The 23,428-nt window shown below is 43.3% G+C and overlaps 1 protein-coding gene across 1 annotated transcript in view; it reads right to left on the bottom strand.

The window, feature by feature from the left end:
• KIF5C (kinesin family member 5C) overlaps positions 1-23,428 on the bottom strand; it is a 144,051-nt gene that overhangs the window by 85,598 nt on the left and 35,025 nt on the right. The window contains exons 2-3 of the mRNA XM_019737476.2: positions 12,963-13,053; positions 5,939-6,012 (exon numbers count right to left, since the gene is read on the bottom strand). Coding sequence (XP_019593035.1) covers positions 5,939-6,012; positions 12,963-13,053 — 165 coding nt within the window. The remainder of the gene's footprint in view (positions 1-5,938; positions 6,013-12,962; positions 13,054-23,428) is intronic.

Genomic DNA, 23,428 nt, shown 5'->3' with positions numbered 1-23,428 from the left:
TATCACTTTGCAAACCAATCAAGAAAATTTGTTTTATCAATTTCATTTAAAAATCTGTAATTCCCACCCTGTTCCAAATGTTGGGCTGTTTCTAATACTTAAATCCATTTGTAGAATATTCTCTTACTCTTTTGCACCCCTTTTTTTTCTACTTCTATTCATTTTACCTAAGGGGTAGAAGGAGACACGAATTTTTCTGCTATTTGGACTATCACTAAATCCATTTTTTGGAGCCAGATTTTGCCACCTCTGAAGACTTTCATAAAGATACGCCGTAGGATCTGAAAGCAACTCCTAAAGAAGAGGTCTGTAAGTATTTAAAGCAATGGTCTTACATGGACCTGGGTCAACCTCTCCCAGGGAACTTTATTTATGCCAACACTCAAATGAACACTTCAATTCCGTTACGTGTGAAAAAACACATCAGTGCCCAAACGAACAGTCTATAGATCTAAAGTGATCATTGGTGACTACGTTCCTGGAGAATTTTTCAGGCCTTTGGGAAGCTATAAAACTCTAGGAACAAATGGAACTGGAAGAAAAGCACACAACCCTCTTTGCGCTTTAGTTTTCCGGGGATGCCTAACAACCTTCACAATATTGACTCATATCCTTGTTCCAAATCTGCCCACTACCTGCAATATCTTCTTTGTTTTTGTCAATTAAATCCTCTTTTTCCCTCAGGGATTCGACACATACTCGTAGTGCCTCTCTGACAGGCTGACTTCAAGCCAACATGTCAGTTACCAAAAGCAAGAAGTCACACAAACCTGGCTCTGACTACAGGCCACAAAGCACTTTACAAACCTTCCTTCACACACCTGATTCCTGACTGTCCATTCTATGAAAAGTAAGAGAAAAGCTGAACTCAGATACGTCTGGCCTCTGGCAAAGCTCTCTTTCTTTCCTAGGAAACAGGGTATTCTCTGGAATGCCTTTGTCTACTAAGAATCCTAAAATGTTTTATGTGTTTCTATTGTTTTGCAGTTTGACTGTACACCCCCTAAGTAAAGGCAGGCATGACCAGTGTACATGCATGTCCCCCACTGCATATGCTACTTAGTACAGTGTCTACTGCATAGAATTATTGGGAATTTAAATGAAACAGTATATATAATGTGTTACATGACAATAAATGTTAGCATTATATTCAGCTCGTAGCAGGTTCTCATTAAGCAATTACTGGAGATTATTTGACCTGAAGAGTCTGAAAACATATTTCTATCATAGGCCATTAGTGTGTATCTTATGAAACAGCAAAAAATGACTGAGACTGAGAGACTCAAATGTTGGAACTTCACTTCACACGGCCATCATAAACACGTAAGAAACCAAATATTGGACCCCACATGCTCTGGGCTGTGGAAATTGCTGGCAGAAATATTTGCAGTGAAACAAAGATCTCTGTCCCACCAAATGTCGTGACACCACTGGGCCAATCTGACTCTGAGAATCTGAAGTGTTCCCCATCCACTCCCTCCAGAGCGCCTTAATAATTGATCATAAGCCTTTAGCTTCTCCTCAGTAGTCCACAGTCAAAGAAGAATGATTGATAATCCAAAATTCATTTATAATTGATTCAAATCTGCTTCCCTGGATGCCTTCCTTTTCAACAGATTTATCTTCCAATTGATTCCTGGCTAATGAAAGTACTGACACCCTTTTGTTTGCCTTTGTCAGGACAAGAACCAAGGCAGAGCCAGGATGAGTCCAGGACACTCCCCACTCTGTTTCCCCAGAGTCTGCACCCCCACCTCACATGAGGGAAACACACATTTATTTGGAGAAGGCATAATGATACCCCACCCCCAGAGTGACAGAAGTGATCCCTAATCTACCATGGGTTTGGAGGCTGGGATGCTTGGTCTTGCTCCTAAGCCGGAGTGGTAAGGGCCCTTATGCTCACTAAACTGACCCTGCCCAAACAACCGGTGCACACTGTGTGTGTACATGTGTGAATGGTGTGGGATGTGTGTGGTGTGAGGATGTGTGGTGTTGATTCGTGAGGTGTCGATATAAGTGGTGTGTGTGTGTGGTGTGGATACGTGGTTTGTGTGGATGTGGGGTGTGTGTACGTGTATATAGTGTATACGGGTGGTATATGTGGTGTGTGGTGTGATGTATGTGTATGTAGTGTGTGGATGTGACTGCTGTGTATGTGTTGATGTGTGTGGTGTGGGATTACAGTGTGCGTGTGTGTGGTGTGTGTGTATGAGACAGAGGTGTTCCATAATGATCTTCACTGTTTCTATGTTGATTGCCTTGCAAATGAAATACACACGTATACACACACAACAAGTATTTACCTCAGGCAATAAAAGATGGGAAAGGAGCAGAGAGCTATTCAGAGAACAGAAAAGTTTCTTCCAGGTGGGGGGTTATGGGATGGCTTCCTTGAGGGACACCAGGTCCTGAGGGATGAGTCAGATTAAGGATGGGCAGACAGGATGCAGGCAGAGAAGATGACGGGACTTAACATAACCAAGATACAGGAACTGAGAAAGAACAAAGCTCATTTAGGGACCAGGGGCAAGTTTAGTTGGCTGGAGGATCAGGGATGGACTTGAGTCGCCAGGGAATGTACCGCTTCACCATCTTGTCTCTCCCAGAAAGCAAAAAAGGAAACATTTTTAATCTTGCATCCTGGATAATCCTCTTCAAAAGCTTTCCCCACTTCTGACTATGGCCCTCTCGGAGCTAGTATGAAACACGAAACCAGACCCAGACCACTGGCCACAGAACAAGACTCCCTTTGTTCCAGCCCCAGGTGCCTCCTCAACCTCCCAAGGAGGACAGTTTCCTGAAACACTTAAGATGGGAAAGCAGGCAGCCAATGGCTCACACGAGCACCAATGCACTCAGACAGTCTTGTCAAAAATCACTTGGCAGGCTCTGCTCCGCAGCAGGGCAGCCTGCACAGTTCAATGGCTTCCGGGTCTCCCTTTGGGCAGAAGGAAAAACAGGATGTCTCCATTCACCTCTATCAGTGTGCGGAAGAGGGCCACAAAGTGCAGTGTGGGGCCCAGCGAAGCCTTTCCCAGCATCACACGGGGGACAAATGGCCGCCCCTTCCATGCCCATGCAGCCAGCACCCCCAGCACCCCCGTGAGTCCGGGCCGCGCAAGCCTGGGCCCAGCGCTCCACAAGCTTAGCACCAACATGGGCAAGTGCTTCATATTTCTACTGAAAATCCGCCTTAAATGCTCCACTTTCAGAAGCTAATCTTTCCAATTTTATGTAGGCTTATCTGTTTGTTCCTCTCAATAGAAGGTAATGGGATCACCACTGGATGTCAAACCAAAAATGGGGGGATTAGAATGAAAAACAGCTTTAAAATGTGACAGCTCTGTCCATTCAGGGAGCTAACATCCTCTTCTAAAAGCCTCTGAAAAGATCACAAGGTGTAATTCTGAATACATAACATCCGCCTTTCAGATGGTACAAGCCCTGCAGGGTTTTTTTGTTTGTTTGTTTCTTGTTTTTTTTTTTTTTTCATTTAATTGCATTCCAGGGTCCTGGATTTCTTGGTCTCCTGCAGTGTCTACTTTGGTGCTCCTCCTTTTGTTTTCCTCTAAAAGATCCCCTACCTTTTCTCCAATCAATAATCACCCTACAAAAGAACTAGATTGAATGTGGGGGTGGGGTAGGGGTGGCACTAGGAAAGGCCTGGCATCTACCCACTCCTTCCCTCCTTCTCTAGGCACAAATATGTGATCTTCAAAAGCCACAATAAAAGAAAGTAACTCATTGCAATCACACTTTTAAAACTGACGAGGAAGAGTTGACTGGATTTAGGCAACTCTGAGAGCGACCTGCACAGCATCCAGCTCGCTTTAGGTGCCCGTGAGTCCGTCTGGGCCCTCAGCACTGCAACAGGCACTGTGGGGTTTACACCACAAGACGCAGAGGGTTGGAGACGCTGTCATTTAACAAAATGCCTCCAATTTTCATTTTAAATTGCTGGCCTACCTCGTTACCCTCATTTTACGCCTCCATATTCTCCTCACACACAAATACAAACTAAGATTTCACTCTGGGGACACGTCTCTCCTTTGATGGTTTACAATTTTAATACCTGACATTTAGCTACTACCTTACATTTTCCAAAGATGAATTAATCCCAAAGCTAAAAAGGTTCTTCTTGTAACCATTCCCTAAGATTTTGGAGGATTTTAAATAATGCATTGCGGGGGGTTGCTGTTTTGGGTATTATTTGGTAATTTCCCAAAAACCTAAAGACTGATTGACATCCTCACGAGATGCCCTCTCTTTTTCCTAGGTCTTATGACCTATGAAGGAGTTTTTGTCCACGGCTACTGGAGGGGGTGGGACTTAGTACACGTATAACTGCAACTTTTCTAGCACCTAGAAGGTTAAGGGTCAGGGGCCCAGTAAGGGAGGCAGGCGAGGGACTGGAACAGCAAAGTGGGGACTCCATGCCTGTGTGCCAAGGCGTTCTGCGGAAGGAGATGAGATGCAGAAAAGAGGGGCCCATTGAGGCTCAGGTGTCAGGGAGCAGTATGGCTCTGGCTCTGTCTGGAAGAGGTGGCAAACGAGCCTTACGCTTCCTTTAATCTGTGCGGTCTCTGAACCACTTTGTCTCCAGCAAAACGGTGAGAGTGAGTCCATGCAACAGAAAGGAGATCCTCCAGCGTCAAACCCCATACTTGAAATTGGTGTGTGCCGAACATCAGAACCCTGAGGATTTGGGCCTCATGTCTTTGAAATCCCGTCTTCAATAGGAATGATTCATAAGCTAAACTGATTCTGCAGCAGCCGTCTCAGTGACATTCCCAAGAGGGCAGTGTCAGTGAAAAAAAACCGAAGCTTGAAGGATTAAGGATTCAGCTTACCCTGCTGCTTGGAAACTGAATTCCCTTAAACTTCCTCTGTACAATTTCTTATTATAATAACCACTCTGCCACCTTTCCTCACCAGTCAGGTGGGCCCAGCCTTTTGAAGAATGACCCAGCCCAGAAGGCCTTCTAGGAGCCCATGGTAAAAAGCAAGAAAAGAAGAGGTAAAGGGGGGGAGGGGGCAAGTCTGGCTGCAGATATGCCTTGCCTGGAAGACAGCCTGGAGCCACAGAGCTCCACAGCCAACAATTTGAGCTGGGGTCACACCCTCAAGTGCACGCAGGGGCCAAGGATGTGAGTTAATGAGGAAGGATGCTGAAGACAAGTTCATATTCACCCATGGTGTGCGTGGAGCCCCAGACACATGGGTCGGCCAGGGCCACCACCAGAATATCATTTTAACAAATATTTTATCAAACCCCTCCTAGGTGACAGCCCTGTTCCATGCACTAGAAATGTGAATAAAAAGCTGAACAAGACAATGAAGATCCTTGCTTTGGTGAAGCTCACACTTTATATTATGGTAAAATTTTACCCAGTGTTGCTATTCCATCTTCAGAATTTTCAACCATTTTAAACACTACTTAAATTTTAAAACAAAAATAAAAACCACCACTGTGCAGGTCAAGATGTCTGTGGACTGAATCTGGTCCTTAAGTAACTTCTTTATTCTCTGACCTACAATTTTTGTATTATTTTCTCGGGAGACTCCCCCCCCCCCACCCCAGAGGCCCTCCTTTGGGTATTTGGGTAAATGATTTTCACAACAGACTTTCTCAGTTAGATTGGGCTCCTGTCCATAAGGATACTCACATCGATCACTGTTTAGCTTGTTGACAATTATTTTTTAATAGAATTTTGACAGATCTATCAACAAAGGATTTTTAAAATACTGTAGTCCTGAGATTTTCTTACATTATTTTAGAACTCTTCAAAGGCACCATAAATTGGCCAAACATAACCTTCCCCTTAACCACCTCTATTGCCCAGTAAAAGAGCCACATGCACCTCAGATTTTGCTGGAAGCGCGGGCTCTGTTTTGTTGTCTCAGAGCCTGATATCACAACATGCTGCAATCTTACCTCCATGGTGTGTGTTTTTCCTGATGAAGTCTGTCCATATGCAAAAATCGTCCCATTGTAACCTTCAAGGACATCTGCATGCAAGAAAAAAAAAAATCAAAACTAACTCATTACTTTGATTATATGAATATTTTAAAATGATATCTTCTAAGTGGTCCATCATTTGTCACACAAATGATACAGTTTAACTCCATTTGCAATTTAAGTAGAATTGTGAGATGAAAGCTGAAACGAGGGCCTCCACTGCTCCACAAATAAAGAGAAATGGACTTACATTCCTACAGAATATATTAATAAAGGAGGAGGCAAACATACTTTCTCCCAGTAATGTCAAAATTAAGACAGATATCGAGCAGTACACTTTCTTTTTAATAGAAAGATACTTGAGTTTTCTTCTCTAAGTTGTTCTCTTGAGATTAGTCAGAGGAGAAAAACATTATGCACGCCCTGTGTCTTTGGAGCGAGGTGCAGAATAGAATTTCTTTCCTGAAGATCTGATTTGGGTTGGTTTAAACCCTGGCATAAGTAAGCTCCTTGGGGATATTTCTTGTGAAGGCTACACCAGAGCCCCGGCAGAGGGAGCTAGCCCAGAGCTGGGGAGGGGAAAGGGCCACACGGGGTAAACTGAGCCACAAGGTGACAATCCAATCAGCCCAGAAACCACCAGGGCCCTGACTCAAAACTAATGCCTCTGTTTTTTCAGTGACTGTGCTAGCAAGACGGCCCAAGCCCATCGGCACCAGGAATTTCTTTTAATACACAGTGAGCACACTGTAGACGCCCCCACACTGTGCAGGCTGGCTTCCATCTCACACAGGGACAGGAGAGAAATGTGATGGAGGCTGCTTTGTACTCACGATTATCTGAGGGAATTCTTTCAAAACAGCAGAGGTGATTAAAATATATTATGTGTTCCTTTCCCTCAACCCTCCTCCATCTACATAAACTTCATCGAAAGGGGACTGAGGCATCATTAATATCTTTGACCCACCATCTCTACCTAAGAGGAGGAAGTCTCCATTCCTGAAGGGACAGCGGGGGCAGGGAGAGGAGCCCCACACTAAAGTTTCCTCTTCAGGGCCACGTACAAAAGAAAAAAAAAAAATCAAGCCAGGCAGTCAGCACCATCCATTTCAGGTCCTCATTAGGTCTGTTTGTTTGTTTTGGTCTCTCTGAGTTTTATGATACCTGTTTGTGTTTGTTGTTTTGTGGGGTTTCCTAAAAACATTTTTAATATACATTTTACTGATCTGAGGTTATTAAAGTCTGAACTGGGATCAGAAAAGAAAGTGGGATTTTCCTTTAGGAAGCCAAAAAAAGGAAAATTAAGAGGTAGGATTTTTAAAAAAAAATCCTTGCAGCCCTCAAGAGTTTGTATCAAGCTATATTGAGAGAGAGAGAGAGAATGTTCACACGTACCAGACTTCTGGTAATGGTTTCCCTGGTAACAGGGGGGCAAAAACTTGAAGAAGATGAAAGGGTTGGAGGTTCAAGCTTCAGCTTTCACGAAAATGCCAACTTTCCTGGAGAAAAGATTCCTCCGGCCTGAAAACAGAGGCCAGTGCAGAGAACCCCTCCTCCAACCCAGGAATGTTTGGTGCTTTGAGGGACCCAAGGAAAGAGCTTCCCGCCCTTCAGTTATACTTTAAAAATTCTATATTCATGGCACAAACAGCTCCAGACAATTGGAACGCTGGCCCCAATCACAGCATGAAAGCCTCTATTTATCAGAAATTAAACATCTTCCCAGCAAACTGAAAGGGCTTCCTTACCTAAGTTCCTGTGTAGGAAGCACTCTGGGACCCATTAGCCCTGGAGTTGGAACAGGAGCAAGGAGGCCAAGGGCCCAGCTCCCTCTGTTCCGTGTCATCGGCCACCGGCCACCCTACAAGTACTCATGCACACAGGAGGTCGCGCTGAGCAACCTGCCATGCCCTACAGAAAACTCAGCTCGGAGTCCGAGGAGAAAACCCAGCACACGTGCCTCTTCCTCTGCCAGGATGCAGCGGGGCCAGCGCATCTAACTTAGGCCCCCCCAGTCGCCCCCAGGCCCAGCCGACCACTCTGAGTCCACCTCACACTAAGCAGAAGGCACAATTCTCCTAGTGAGACAATGCTCAACCAACTCCTGCGGGTTAAGGACTGGGACACAGGTACGTGAGCTTGTTTTGGAATGCAGAGTAAGGAGCACGTGGGACTGTACCCTTGCAGAATCCCTGATTGCTTGATGCTGCCATTTCAATACTAAACGCAACCACCTTGTTTTTCGTTTATTTTTGTGTGGTTTTTTTTTAAAAGAACACATAAAGCCCCATCAGAACAAACTCTGCTTGCCCTTTAATGGCTTTACAATCATGTTACAATTAATTCATTGTTGAAGAACCTATCTCTAGTGTTCAAGGTTGAACGGAGCTGATGTCACCCTCTATTAACTCAAGTCTGAATTAGAAGGTAATTTAAAAAGGAAAGAAAAAGCTCTCTGAATCCAGTGTTCTCTATTTTCTCCCAAACTCCAGGTTTTGGGGGGTTTTGTTTATTTGTTTACTCTACATCTGATTATGAGTGGAAAGGAGAGTCAGGAGAAGTGCAGCACAGACAATGGTTTGGGACATGGACCGCTGAGATGGCAGGAAAGGGAGGCCGCCAGGGAACCCGCCAAGGGCAGAACGAGAGCGTGGGCCTGCGCTCAGCACCACATGAGTCACACAGCCACCCCGCCCCGATCTTACAGAAACAACCCACAAAAAGGCACTTTCATCACACAGAACGACAGTTCCTGCGCCCGAGGAAAACATTTGTTTTAGAGTCCCTGCTATAACAAAACAACTATTTCTATATGCCAGTCACAGAGCCGGAAACCAGCTCAGTCAGACAGAACCTTTCTTTGTGATGGGGTCTAGCGTGATGTGACCTCAGCTAGCACCACACAACCAGCAGCACCCCACAAACACAGCACATATCCACCCAGTGGCCAAGCAAACCCCAGAGAGATTCCGCTGCAGGTAGGAAGAGGCTTCTCCTCTCCCGGGAGGAAGGAGGAGGCGAGTGGGATGCTTGCAAAGCACTTTGCCTCTTGTCGCACACTTCAGAACCCAAGTTCTCTGTCCTAGGTTTTCCTAGTTCTGAGTCCAGGTCTTGCTGGAGCAAAAGAGTTAGTTCCATTGTCAGGTAAGAATTTGGGGAGGACGTAATCATGCCGACACCTCCGTGTTCCTGAGGAAGCTGTTGTGACCTCTATCAGCTCTCCAGGTGACATGGTGGCCTGTCGGTGGCACCAGGGTCTCTGGCAATAGTGGCTGACCAGTCATCCCCGGTTTAGAATCCTAAGGCTCTCACCAGTCACCAGCATGACTCAAGCAGGCCATGTGCAGAGAATGGACGGGCAGGCCTGAGGAACACCAGGGCCAACCAGCCAGCCTGAAGGGCCCCCCGTGCCCAGGCGAGGGCCTGCGGCATCTTCAGAACTAAAATGCACCTCATTATTTATTGGCAGACAGCCAGGGCCACCCTGAGTCTCTAGAACTGCAATCTCTATTCTCTCTCCTCTACCTTGCTCCCACCTCCATTCCTATCCCTGCCTTTTTGCAATGCTTGGTTAACAGTCCATATAGCCTGATAGAAAAGACACAACTCATACAATCATTGTTACTAAGTGCTCCTTATGGGCCCACTAGAAAAGGAGGAGGAGGACAGTGCAGGAAAACTGAACTAAGTCAGACAAACTCAGGCGCAAGTTCCAGCCTCGCTACCCCCTCCAGTGATCTATCTGTCTTCGGGAATAATAACGCTCACACCTCACAGAGCTTTTAAAATGTAAAATGCCTAACATATGTAAGTGCACAGCGGGTGCCTGCTAAATAATAGTAGTTAGGAAGCAGCAGTTCTTCTTAAGTCACATATAACATAATAATAAAATAGATCTGGTAATATCCTAAGCTTAAAACTCTTCAATGGGTCTACATTGCCTATAGGATAAAAGACCATCAATTTCACCAAACTCTGATCCAGTCTAACTTTCTGTCTCGTCCCCCATGCACCCTGTACCGCTCTAAGTTGCCAAAAGCATGCATATCACTTGTGTCTTATACTTTTGCTATTCCTTCTGCTTACACAGTCCTGATCTATTCTACAGTCCTCAGGACCCAACCTTTCCAAGATGCCTTCTTTAATTCTTCCTTCCACGACCACCAAAATCAGTACCAAGACTGCCTTTTGTGCTCCCATAGCATTTTGCACACACCCACCTTAAGCCCATATTTTCCATATATATGATATTTATGGATGCATCTGTCTCTTTCCTTATCTCAAAAGTTCTTCCAGAGTCTTACATATTTTGGTGGCTCCAGTCCTTAGCAGTGCTTACCACGTGGTAAATGCTTAAGGTACTTGCATAAGGAATGAATGAAAGAAACAACCAAATGGACGAAGTCTAAAGACATTAAAATGGACGAAGTTTAAAGATCTGGAAAACCTACTCTAGTTCTTTTGAAAGGCAAATGCCCAGAGTGACTTCTGTAAGTGGGGACATGGTTACTCACAGTTCAACAACAGCATCCGGTAACCATGGTTTTTCATTCCTAGGTGCCTACAGGAACCGTCCTATTCACCATGTTGGGAGGCGCAAAACCTATAACCTATAACCTCTTCTAGAAAATAAAAGGGAGAATGCTACATATTCTTTCAGGCAACACAAATCAGACAAAAATGAGCGCGTGGGAGATGGCAGGACTCTACAATCAAATGTTTGAAGTATTTTTTTAAAAACCCAGTGAATTTGAAAGGGATGAAAAAACCAAGCGAGAATAAAAGCGTCCAGTTAAAAGGAGTCTTCCTGATCTCAAAAACATTGTTTTAGAGAGACTTGAAAGGAAAGCTCACCGGTTCACCACATTACCATGAATCAGAGAGACTATGGTGACCTTCAGATTCATGATTCAATTCTTGGCCTTGGAAAAAAAAGGCCCCCACAGCACCACCTCCTATTCCTACTTTAAATAGGGCTTGAGAGCCCTTTAAATGGCAAGAGACACCTCGGCCGCACCTGGTAATCTATCCCAAGGCGTTATTTTTTATATATTCATATCTGTGCCTGACCCTGCTGATGCAGAAACGCATCAGCCAGTGGCCCTCACGTGCGCCTCAGTGGATACTGAAAAAGTTAAATCAGGTCCCCGTCTTAATTTCCTTTAAGGTACACTTATTGCTACAAAATGAGAATATTTATGTAATATTTATGGTGCCTGAAAAATGTCTCTATTGTAGCATGTCAGAGCCTAATTTTATTCTAAATGGTTTTCTTTGTGGCTCACCATATATTGGGTCTCAAGTTATCCATAGTTCGGTCACATCTTCATGAGCACTACCCAGGAACTGCCTGCTTCTGACATGTCATACTATAGAAAAACCCAAACACTGAAAGGGACCCAGACTTCTCTAGTAAATAAAGACTCAAAAATTATTATTATTTGTTAACTACAGGATTTCTTTTACATGGAGTCGGTCCATCTCTAATTAGAATGTCAACTTAGGGAGGGTGGGGATGTATTTAAATAGCCTTCGTGCTTAGCACAGCATGTGGAAAAGACTTTTTGGTTCCGATAATATAGAGGGAGAGAAAAATAAAGAAATTCTGGCTCATATGTGATTAATCTTACTTTAATAAAAATATGAAAGAGTCTTAGAATAGATAGGAAGGAGGGCTGACTTGGCACAAACTAGAACTATATACTCCAGAGAGGGAGAAAACATGTTTAGAAAGAAAGAAAAGCAAGCGTAGAAGAGATGAAAATTACCACCAGAGTTACAGACCCAAACTATTAATTCAAAAAGAGCTCAAATTCAGGCATATTTTTTTCCTTTTAGTTTTATATAATATCTTACTGTGAAGACCTTCAAAATTAATTGATGTCTGCAACAAGATGTGAATAACCATACACCTCAGCAAGGAACATTACATACTGACAGTCTCCCACGCAGGTGGCCAGGGTCAGAATTAATCTAACAGATGTACCCAGGGCTGATTTTCATGAATTTCAAAGCATTAGGTTAGTCAGCTCAGCTTCTCAAAATAAGCCGATCTAATATGACAAGGTGCCTTTTTTGGTTTTGTTTTTATTTTTTGCTCTTTAAATCCAGAGCTACCTATAAAGGTGGCAGCAGCAAGACATTTGAAAGCACGATCGCCGTTAACACTTAAATTTGAAAGCAAGGATTTGATGATGAAAAGCAAAGTAGCAGGAGATGCCCCTCAGCTCTGCGCAGATGGTGAGCTCGGCAAGGCAAGTTCCAACCTGCCCCTGGTTTGAAAGGGCAAGGCTTCATCTCCCTGCTGATATTGTGACACAAATCCTTCAGGGCCAAGGCCAGTCCCAGAGAAAGGGACTGATCTCCAAGACGCAAATTTAGGCTTCAGGCTAGCTATCTGGAGAAACAAATGTCAAGATCTGGGTAGGATGGTTGAAACTGGGTTAATGAAAGCATAATTAAGGAATGCTGAGTAGCAAAAACAGCTCAATAACCAACAAGGTAATGTGATTTTATGATGCTGTAGAGCATTCCTGAATGCCCGAGCATTTTCCACATTTAAAGCTTCTTTCTGAAGAGACAGATGCCCAAAATAAATCAACGAAAAATGTACAATTGGAGCATCTGGAATATATATTTTTCTTCTTCAAAAGACAAAGGAAGTCCTATACCTGCAGCAGTATTTTAAAACAATTACAGAAATAGTGTGACCATAGATAGCTTACCTAGCTTTTAAGCTTCTAGGTGATAGAATAGCTCTGCCAAAATGGTGGTTAAAGGAATAAAGAAATCTCCTTGGAAAGGGGGTATAAGGAGGTTAAATAACTTGCCTGACTGACATCATAGCAAATCAAGGCCAGAGCTCGAGCTATAATTCAGTGTTTCCAATTAGCAGGCCTCTGCTTACAGTCAAAGCACATTGATTCTTAGGCGGCAAATATCACTTAACGTTTTCAATTACTCTGAAAGGCCCAGGAGGAAATAAAGAAATAGCACTTACCTTTGACAATTTGCTTTGCACACGCATTGTAAACCTGCTCCTGGGTCGTGCTGGGGGGCAGTACTCTGTCGAAGACATACGGCTTCCCTTGCTAAAAAAGAAAGACAAAAGAAAAAAAGGGGGGCAGAGAAAACACATTAAAAGTTTAGGAATAAAAAGCACTAATTGAGTAGTTAGACCACAGGCACTAAATCACCGACCCTAATTCTTTCAGGCAGTTCTTTACTAAGACTAGAGAACTGTTACAGCGTCAAACACACATATATTATGTGTTATAAGTTGAGAATCTGAGAGAAGAAAAGCATTTTTGTTTTTTTGTTTTTTTACTTGAAATACTTTTTCTGATGAAAAGTAGGTTGACTTGCGTCATTCATTCATCTAAACAACTATTTATTGATTGAGCGCTTACCCTGAAATAGGCACTAGACTCGATGCTGCCCAAATCAGAAAACAGTCCTGCCCATGTACAGCGCTCAATCAAGTGTGGTAGATAGCTAGTGAGCAAGAAAGCAAACACACAGGAAAATAGAAAATGCTTAGGCATAAAATAAAGGGACAGGAGGGATGACAGAGAAGGCACAGAAGACCTCCCTGAGAAGTACCAGCTAAGTGGATCTTCAAAGGATCAAAAGACTGAGGCACGTGAAGAGCTGTGGAAGAACATTCCAGACAGAGGGTGGAACAGACAGGAAGGGGCCTGGTGTGCTCAAAGCACTGGAGGGGGGTACAAACGGAAATCAGGAGCCAGTTCATGCACGGCACTGCTAGCCAAGGTAATGTGCTTGGGTTTTATTCAATGGGAAGACGACATGATCGGATTTAAGAAGTTGCTCTTTTTTGCAAGATATTATTGCTTTGTGTCCCAAAGAATTCTAGTGTTTTCTTCACACGCACAAGTGGTGCCTTAACTGGGTCAAGGTTTCCTAGACAAAGAAAGCCCTCTGTACAATAAATCAAGTGATTTCCCTGGTGTGGGGTCTTGGAATTTGGGATGATGCTGGACTGTGTGCCATTCACAGAGGTAACTCAGATGGGGAGGGGAGAAGCAGTGCATGGCACTGCGTAAGCCCTGACCCCCAATCACTCAATGTTCAACAAGCAATCATTGGACATTTACATGCCAGGCACAGCACTGGGCACAGGGGTAGACAGACAAAGTCTCTTCCTGGGAGAACCCCCCACAACGGCACCTTTAATCCACTAATACTGCCCATGGCCCGACCCACCCAGATGGCCCTTCATCCTTATTTTCCCAAGTGGCACAGGGGAGGACAGGAAAAGAAAAGGGAGGAAAGAGCACCCAAAGCCTCTTTCATTCCCACCCTGTGTCTCCTACAGATGGTTCTGGACACTAGGCACCACCCAAGGACAGTCCAACGCCTTGAAAAGATAAGTGCTCATGAAGGATCCAAGGACAAGGCTTGTTACATCCCATAACCTTCACACAAAAGTAAGTACCAGCTGTCAGACTGGCTTAACAATTTCCTTATTTATGACTAGGGTACAGCTGCACACAGGTAAGGTCTTATGCTTTAGGCATTATGCTTGAGGCTTTGGGCTTTGAAAACAGGATTGACTCAACCAAGTAAATAAGCTGAATTAGTAGCTTATTTCAAACTGGAGAAACAAAGGAGAATTTTGAGGTACCATAAAATTTTGTTTTTATACAAAGCAGCAGAAGCAGAGTTGTTAAAATTATGGAAAGGGAAACGGATCATTTTCTGATGGTTTGGTCTCAGCAAGTCTCATTCAATTAGTGAATCAAGTATTTGGTCGAATAACCAAGAGACTATTCCTCACCACGACCTACTGCCAACAATCAGCCCACTACATTCTTATTAGCTTTATCTATTTGTAAAATTCAGCTGAACATCAGTAGGGTGAAAGGTAAGAATATGGGTTTGCAGAGTTTGCCTAAGTATGTCATCCACTGAACCTTCTGGAAACAAAATGCAGCTTTGCTTAATTTTAAACAAATCTATGTCTCCAAACTTCATGAGAATCAGCAAAATAAACCATCTTGGTTACAGCATGATCCTGCTTTGAGTTTTAGAGGAAACGCACTTAATAAAGCAGGAAAAATGGCGTATTACATTACAGTATATGACACAAAAAGATAGGCTTTCTCTCTTGCATGCTCCCCCTCTTCTTTATCCCTCCCACCAAAATAAATAAAAATGAAAAAAGATAGGATTCCCCAATTTTGCTCTTCCACTTAAAACGTATATTGGAGTATATTATACTTTCACTTTAAGAGAGGTAGAAAGCAAGAAATCTCTACTCATTTAAATATCATTTATCAAGTGGCAAACAGATAATACTACAACTTTCCATATGCTGAAGTTCACTTCCAAAAGAAGCTACTTTCCATAAAAGATAAAATCTAGACAATTATTAGTTATGAGATCTATCTTACCAGGTTTAGCACGTTACGTAGTGAAAAACGTAAGCAACTTTATGTGTCCTTTCATGCACAGAGTGGGCTATGGGCTCATTATAGATGAACCTTAAAGTCTTGGAATTAGAACTTAGAATTTAGTGACTGACTATTTTCAAAGAACTGACTTACAGCATAGCCATGTTAGCTATATATGCACCTGCCATTAAAAAACACCACCAAAGAAAAAGAAAGAAAACCTAATTACTCGTTGATGCTTTGGTAATGGTGTAAGTCTAGCAAATCCTGATTGCGACTTGAGCAAAGATCTGTCTCCCAGACAAGAGTCTCCCTGTTTCTGACCCCACCAAGAAGGAGGGTTTCTGTGGGCAGGCGTTGGGCTCAGCTCACTCTAGGTGTCACTAAGTTTGCAGCTATGGAATAAGCTTTTGGAATTACATTTTAATAGGGGTGCAGGGTGCTAACACTTGAAACTGAACGATGAGGTCACCATTTACTCCTTCTGGAGATATTTTCTTTTCCAGGTATCTATTCTGCGCATGGTTCACTCGGAATTCTGGCTACTCTCTATCAGTGTCTTTGCTGGCCTCTCTTCTACACTTCTAAACAATGGTGTGCCTGGGACCCAGACCTCAGCCTCCTCTCAGTCTATACTCTTTATCTTCATACAATTTAAATGAACATTTCAGCCTTCAATTCTCACCTAAGCTCCAGATTCATATACTCAGTCATCTGCTAGACATTTCCAGCTGGGTGCCCATTAGCCATATCAAACTGAACTGGCCAAAAAAGAACCAGCAATCCCTCCAAATCAGAGTAAGAACTGTACCACGAATCACCCAATTACTCAGACCAAAATCATTCAGTACATCCCATAGATCCCTTATCTAAAAGATATCCCAGGGGCAGCCGCTTGGCTCAGGTGGTTAGAACACAGTGCTCATAACACCAAGGTCGCCGGTTCGATCCCCACATGCGCCACTGTGAGCTGCGCCCTCCACAACTAGATTGAAACAACCACTTGACTTGGAGCTGATGGGTCCTGGAAAAACACACTTGAAAAATAAAATATAAAATATATCCCAAATTCTATTACTTCCCAAATTCTATTACCACACACCCTTAGTCCAAGACACCATTGGTTCTCATCTGGACAATACCTATAGCCTCCTGACTCGTCCTCTGGCCTCCATTCTTGCTCCTAACAGTCCAATTTCCATTTAGCAGTCAAAGTGAGCTTTCTAGAACTATAAATCAGATGTTATCACCTCCTCCCTTGAAAATCTCCAATGGCTCCTATTATACTTCAACTAGCCCTTCTTCACCCTCAGCTCCCCGCATGCTCCTCCATCTCACAGAGTAGCCCAGTGGACTTCCTCCTGTATCATGCTTACTCCTCGGCTCAGAGCCCTTACTCTTAACTCTTCCACGCCCTTAGAATTCTCCCACTGCAGATCTTCATGTGGCTGTCTCTGTATCACCCTTCAGATGGCAACTCCAATTTCTCCTGTTTTGAGAGCCTCCAGGATCCTAATGAAAGCCCACCCTGGTATCACTCTCTATCACTTTACTCCATTTGGCTTGCTCCACGGCAATCAGGATAGGATGTGACCTATTCTCAGCCAATCAAATGGACCACTACAATTAAAGCATTTAACCAGCTAAGACGGAGGTCCTATAAATCCCAAGATCTAATTACATGTAGGCAATCCTGCTGCAATTTATGAAGAGAATCTGGACAGGACATACACATTCCACCTACATTACAACTGAAAGTGAAGTCACCCAGCTTTGCCATAGAAGCCTCCACGTAGAGAGCACTGCTAATTGCATGGGAGCAGTGTAACGAAATAATTTACCAGGATCACATACAAAAAATAACAGCAGATGGTTCTTACATTTTTATAGTTAAAATAAAAAATAAAAAAATCAAACCACCAAAATTCCTATCGGGTTGTTGAGAGCAAACTGTCTGTGAACCATATGGCCTGCCTATTAATACATTTGACCTGCTACCCAGCAACTGTTCCCCAGCCTGGAAGGAAAATTATTCTGGGAGGCAGAGGAAAGCAAAAGGCGCACTTAAAGGCATAGAAGATGGGCACCAAGAGGGATGTTAAGGAAACTGAAATTAATTATCACAAGAACAGAGCATCAAGAAGTAATCTAATACCAATCTCTAAGACCAATCAAGGGTTGTGATCAAAGGTAGCCAATGACTTGAATGATTTTTTTTCTACCTTTACTAGAAAAGAAACAGGAAAAGGAAAAGGAAAATGGGACTTACCTTTCCATAGCAAGATTTAATATCACTCTGTGGAATTATCTTCAGACACTGAGGAGTATTAGAAAGAGGAAGTGATTACTGAGATCATTACCTCTCTGCCCCACGTGTTTACATGACTTCATTGCTGAAAGTACAGGACATAACGAGTTCTTTCCGCCTATGCTGACAACCAACACCATCGCCAACCACTATGATCCAAACCCTTTTATACTTTATCTCATTTAATTCTCACAGTAACTCTATGAGGTAGGTATTATTATCCCCACTTCACAAACTGGAAAACTAAAGCCCAGTCACATGACCAGCTCTATTACTTTGGGGAAATAACTTTAAGGGTCTGATTTCAAGTGTTCTTTCTTTATACTGTGCTGTTTTCGTAAGTAGCTTATGATTTATCGGAAAAGTAGGTGACATACAAAACAGCAGGTGCTAAGACTAATAGGAAAAATTGAAGCAAAGTAATTAATGAAGTAACAAAAGACACACCCCTACTACAGCCTGTAGCAGTCAAGAAAGTTTTAACCACGATGAAGGTGGGACTGACATGAAACCAATGAGGAAAAGGGCTTTAAGATCAGGGAAGAAGGCCAGAATGGCAAGAAAAATGGAGGGCACGCACTTGGCAAGCCTTCCTTGCAACAGAAGGATTAAAAACAGGCAAAGACTGATCATAGGCAAAGACAGATGTAAACTTTGATACTGTGCTCGCTTCGGCAGCACATATACTAAAAACTTTGATATAAAAAATTGAAGTTATTGAGAAAAATTCCAGGATTTTTAAAAGCCAAAGCGTCCTCCTTCAAGGTCATCCCAAATAAACAAATGAGACTGGGAGAGGGTAGATGACCTGCAGAAAGTCACCCAGCGAATTAGGTAGGTAGCACATCTTGTGCCTAGAATCCAGACCTCCTGGCTCCCTATACAGTGTTCTGAAAGTTCTGGCTTTAGAATCAATTGCTCTCACAGAACATCAAGGAAACAACAAGCATGGGCCTCTGGTCCTTTTTTTCCTGCTTTCCTCCCAATCAATTCTAAATTATTTCCAAATATACAATTGACTAGTTCAATGAACAAAAAGACCTTGCTATGAGAGCTGGAGTAGAACAGCGGGACAATTAAAATCATGGCCTCTTAGAGTTAATACGAACTTTAGTCAGTCAGTCCAACCTCCTCTCAATGCACAATACCCATCTCCATGGGCCTGACAGGTGACAGTCAATCTGCTTGAAACTCAACTAGCCTTAATTGTTAGAAAGTTGTGTCCTTACACTGATGTAAAATCTGCCTTCCTAAAGCATCAGGCCTAGAATTATCCTTCAGAACAAGACTCACCAGGGCCAGAGACCTGCCTACAAAGCGATTATACATCGCAGCTTTGTTTCACTTTGGGAGCTAAGTGTTCAACATCCAAATTTCTTTTATCTGAGAAAGAGAAAGATAGATGTGCTTTCTTCCTAAAAGTTGTATGGATTTCTCTTGACTTGAAGGACTCCAAGGATGTTCGAGGTTAAGGCATCAGTAAAGCCTTATATTAGTTTGCACAAGAAGAAATTAAATAAGATAAACACATAGACCATGAAGGGCTTTGGTTAACAACCTGACAGAATGTTTCCAAAACATTAAGTAAAAACCAGAAGTCCTTGGGTTAATGTTGATACTTATTTTTTATCAGCACAAATATCTTGCCAGAAGTATTTGTGCTTTATTGAAATGTAATTCACATACCATAAAATTCACCCCTTTAATAAAAGTATACAGCTGTGGTTGTCATAATAGTCACAAGGTTGTGCGACCACCAGCACAAATTCCAGAGCATTTCCATCACCCCCCAAAAAAACTGTACACATGAGCAGTCACTGCCCATTGTCCCAATTCCCCCAGTCCTAGGCAACCATTAATCTACTTCTTGTCTTTATAGATTTGCCAGTTCTGGACATTTCATATAAACTGAATCATATAATATGTAGCTTTTTGTGACTGGTGTCTTTCCCTTAACATAATAATTTCACGGTTCATCCATGTTGTACCATGAGCCAATACTTCATTCACTTTTATGACTGAATAATATTCCATTGTACACATTTACCACATTTTATATATCCATCAACTGATGGACATTTGGGTTATTTCTATTTTTTTGGCTATTATGAATACTGCTGTGAACACTCATGAAAGTTTTTATGTGGACATACGTTTTCATTTCTCTTGAGTATATATCTAGGAGTCACATGGTAACTCTATGTTTAACTTTTTGAGGAACTGACAAATTGTTTTCCATTTTAGGTTCCCACCAGCAGTGTATGAGGTTCCGATTTCTCCACATTCTTGCCGACACTTGTTATTGTCTGTCTTCTTTTTATAGCCATCCTACTAGGGTATGCAGTGGTATTTGCTTGTGATATTGATTTGTATCTTGGAAGAAGTTTTTTTAAATTGATATTTAACAAACCATGTAACATATATTATGGATATAGAGATGTTTCCAGGATCCTAACACATTGTTGTGCTATTATCTTAACATTTATAAAATGTCTCAAAATGAGAGAATCATCTTACGAAAAGTATAAATTATTCACATCCACATACTTTAAGAAAAAGGCCAGTGGACCAGGAGGAAGGGACTTATATAGGAATTGATGATAGGGTTTCTGTGTTCCCCACTCCAGTAACCACTACTGAGTGTTGCCCAAGGAAGGCGGCCTACCAACATATGGTAGAAATGAATTCAAATACATTTCGGTGTAATTCCCATCTCTCTGAGGCTCGGTTTCCTGATGTGTAATATGAAGCCAGTAATATCCACAATTCAGCACTCCTGTGAGAATTAGACGCAAATTAAGGATCTAGTGCGGTTACAGAAGACGTTATAAAAGATGTGTGTTATAAAGGATGCTCAAGATGTGGTCAGTGTTATTCTGTAATAAAAATGTGGACTGTTTTATACCAGGCACTTGTATTATACCAAACTTACTGAACACTGACCCTTTAAAGAAGTACAGACGACTGCCTAAGAAATAACCCACAGCCAATCCCTTTTAAAAAGAAACGGAAGGGATACTAAGTGCCAAGCACTCACCGTGCACCAGTTCAGATACGTGGCACGCTGGCGCCCTTACAGCATCCAAGCGTCAAATCACATTTTGGGCATCTCCAGGCCCACAAGTCTGCGACTCAGGAGCTCAGCTCCACAGAGCAGGGGGCCATTTAATTTCCAAGGGTCCTAGCAAAACTTAAGTCTGTCCCAAGGCCATCCCCTACAGGCTTTAAAAATAAAGAAAACTTCAATGTTCAGCCATAAAGCCTGTTCAAGAAAGATGAATAGCTGTGTCTGGTGCAGACACTCACAGACTCACCAGCCTTGCCATCTTAGTTTTGGAGCCTCCTAGAAACCTCTGTGCTAATATCAACTGCAAACCGGAAGCAGACGCTTCCAGGGTCCTGACCTGGAATCATCACCGTTTCCATGCAGGCTGGCCCAACTCCAGCACTTGCATCTCTTCACCTGAGGGTTTTTCTGGCTGCTGGAACCCTCTCTGCGGCCTGAAGCTGCTCAGGACCCTCCCAGCACCAACCCAACAGTCCTCATCCAATGAGGGAGGGGAGCTGGGGTACATACTTTAACTCCCTTGCCCAGGAGTGGAAGTGGAGGAAGGTGACTGTGGCAAGTATTCCAAACTGGCTCTCAGAGTCCCCATTGGAATGAAACTCCCATTGCTCTTGGTGGTAATGGTGGTAACTTGCATGACGACACACCTTATATTGGTTTCCTTCACTTCCCCGCCTCATTTCTCCACTCCTCAGTGAATCCTGGATTCACCTCTCAAAGAAATTTGCACGTGAATCCTTGTCCCAGTGTCTGCTTCTGGGAAGCCCTAAGTAAGGCAAAACTCCCAGACATTTTTTTTACTCTTTCATTCAGTAGGCCCTGAGAGAGTCCAGATTTGTTGAATCACTGTCAGAAATGGAGCCATCACATTTGGCTGATGTCCAGAGAAGGGGATGAGTGAAAATTGAAATCCTTGTTAAAATTTAACAAGCTTTGAGCTTGGGACATTGGCCTAGAAAAAGGGGTGCCATTTTCTTCACAAGGGGATGCTTCTGGTTACCTGCCAAGCCTTGGGCCCAGGAGTCCACATCTCCCAGTGGAGTACCAATTTCTCATGTACACAAAAGAGAGCTACAGGCTCCTGAAGGCCCTGGCCTAGCACGGTGTCTTAGACACGATGGTACAAGGTATGTGCTCAACACAAGTCTGCCGATGGTGATGACAACTAATGCCTGCTAGCTGAGCACCAAGGAAGTTAGACGTAGGACACCAGGATGCCAAGAAATGGTGTTGGGGTGCTGGGCTGAGGAAAGGAATCCATACTCATTGTATCTCTCAGTGAAACTTTTCTTGTTGCCGACCATTCTCGTCTCCCACCTTCAAGACTGTAGCCGTCACAGAGATGCCCCTCTCTTTCTGCATCCCTTTACCACTTTCGCCCCATCCTCCACCTTCCTGCTTATCTGGAGCTGGCCTGCAAATTCCCAAAGCAGGAGAAAAGCACACTGTGAAGACACATCCCATTCCTGGCATGCCCATCAGCTCTTGCCCATGCATCACTGTTACATCCTCTCCCGGGCCCACCAATCTGCAAATGCAGCCTCACAAGGAGACCCGGAGGCCAAGCAGCCTGATTCCTGCTGTCTGCTGGGCCCTCCACTCCAGCTCCATCTTCTCCTTGTCACTCCACTGCCTGGCCCCATCGACCCCGGGATGAATCTGTGACTGGAGAAGTAAATGCTAAGCCAGAGCTGGACCCAGACATTCCCACGCCCCTCCCACACTGGCTCTGTGCCCCAGGGAAGGTGGCTGGTGCCAGTTTCTGGACAAAGCCAAGGCTGCTCCCAGGAGAGGCTGCAATGACACTGACGTCCATAAAGCAGCAATTGGCTTCGACTGCAGTTGCCAAGGCAATGCCAACATCTGCAGCCTCAAGAAAGAACAAAGGCAACACACAAGAAAGAATCTTGCAGGAGGAAACCAGGCTAGAATTCTTTCCTTTCTGCCAAAAGTCCTGCTGTGTGGACACACAAGCACTGTCAAGACTGCAGACAGCTACGAAAAAACACTCTGGGAAGGCAAACTGCCCAAGCGATAATGAAGAAATTCGGAATTACTGCCTGGCTAACAGGCAAGAGGAAGACAGAGGTGTTACTTCCGTTAAAGATTTGAGAGGAATCCGTGTGTCAAAAATACGGTCCTTAGTTGTACATGATTTTCATTTCATATCAAAATACACTGACCTCCCCCCACACTTTGCTCCTGACCTGCTCTTTACCTTAATCTACGAAGACACAGGGATTAGTAGACTAGAGTCAGGGGAATTGCTTCTCCTCCAGGACCTCACCTCTCACATTCTTTATGACCTTAAATAATTTACCTATATTTTCTGGGCCTCCTCCTCTTCATAAAGTGAAAGATTGGATCTTTCTAGCTCGCCCACACTATATAATAATGAGCAGCACAGGAGTTCTGGGATTTCCCCCGTAAGAGTGGCTTCTATCTTCACCACAAACAGCAAGAGAGAAGGTAAACCGTAAACTAGAGTGAGCTCAACATTCTACATATTTAAAGAAATGTATAAAAATGGCTGCTTTGGTTGTTTCAGCAGATCGTTTCCTGCCAAGTCAAGTATGAAAAAAAAAAGTCAACCTTCCTCACTGGAGAGGAAGTTGAAAAATGGTTTCATTGAAGGTAGAATGTAGGAATATTTTTTGCCAAATGGAAGATAGCAA

This window comes from Rhinolophus sinicus, linkage group LG01 (assembly GCF_036562045.2).
Source record: "Rhinolophus sinicus isolate RSC01 linkage group LG01, ASM3656204v1, whole genome shotgun sequence".
Classification (NCBI taxonomy): Eukaryota; Metazoa; Chordata; class Mammalia; order Chiroptera; family Rhinolophidae; genus Rhinolophus; species Rhinolophus sinicus.
Note: the sequence above shows the minus strand (reverse complement) of the source record. Positions and strands in the feature narration are given on the sequence as shown.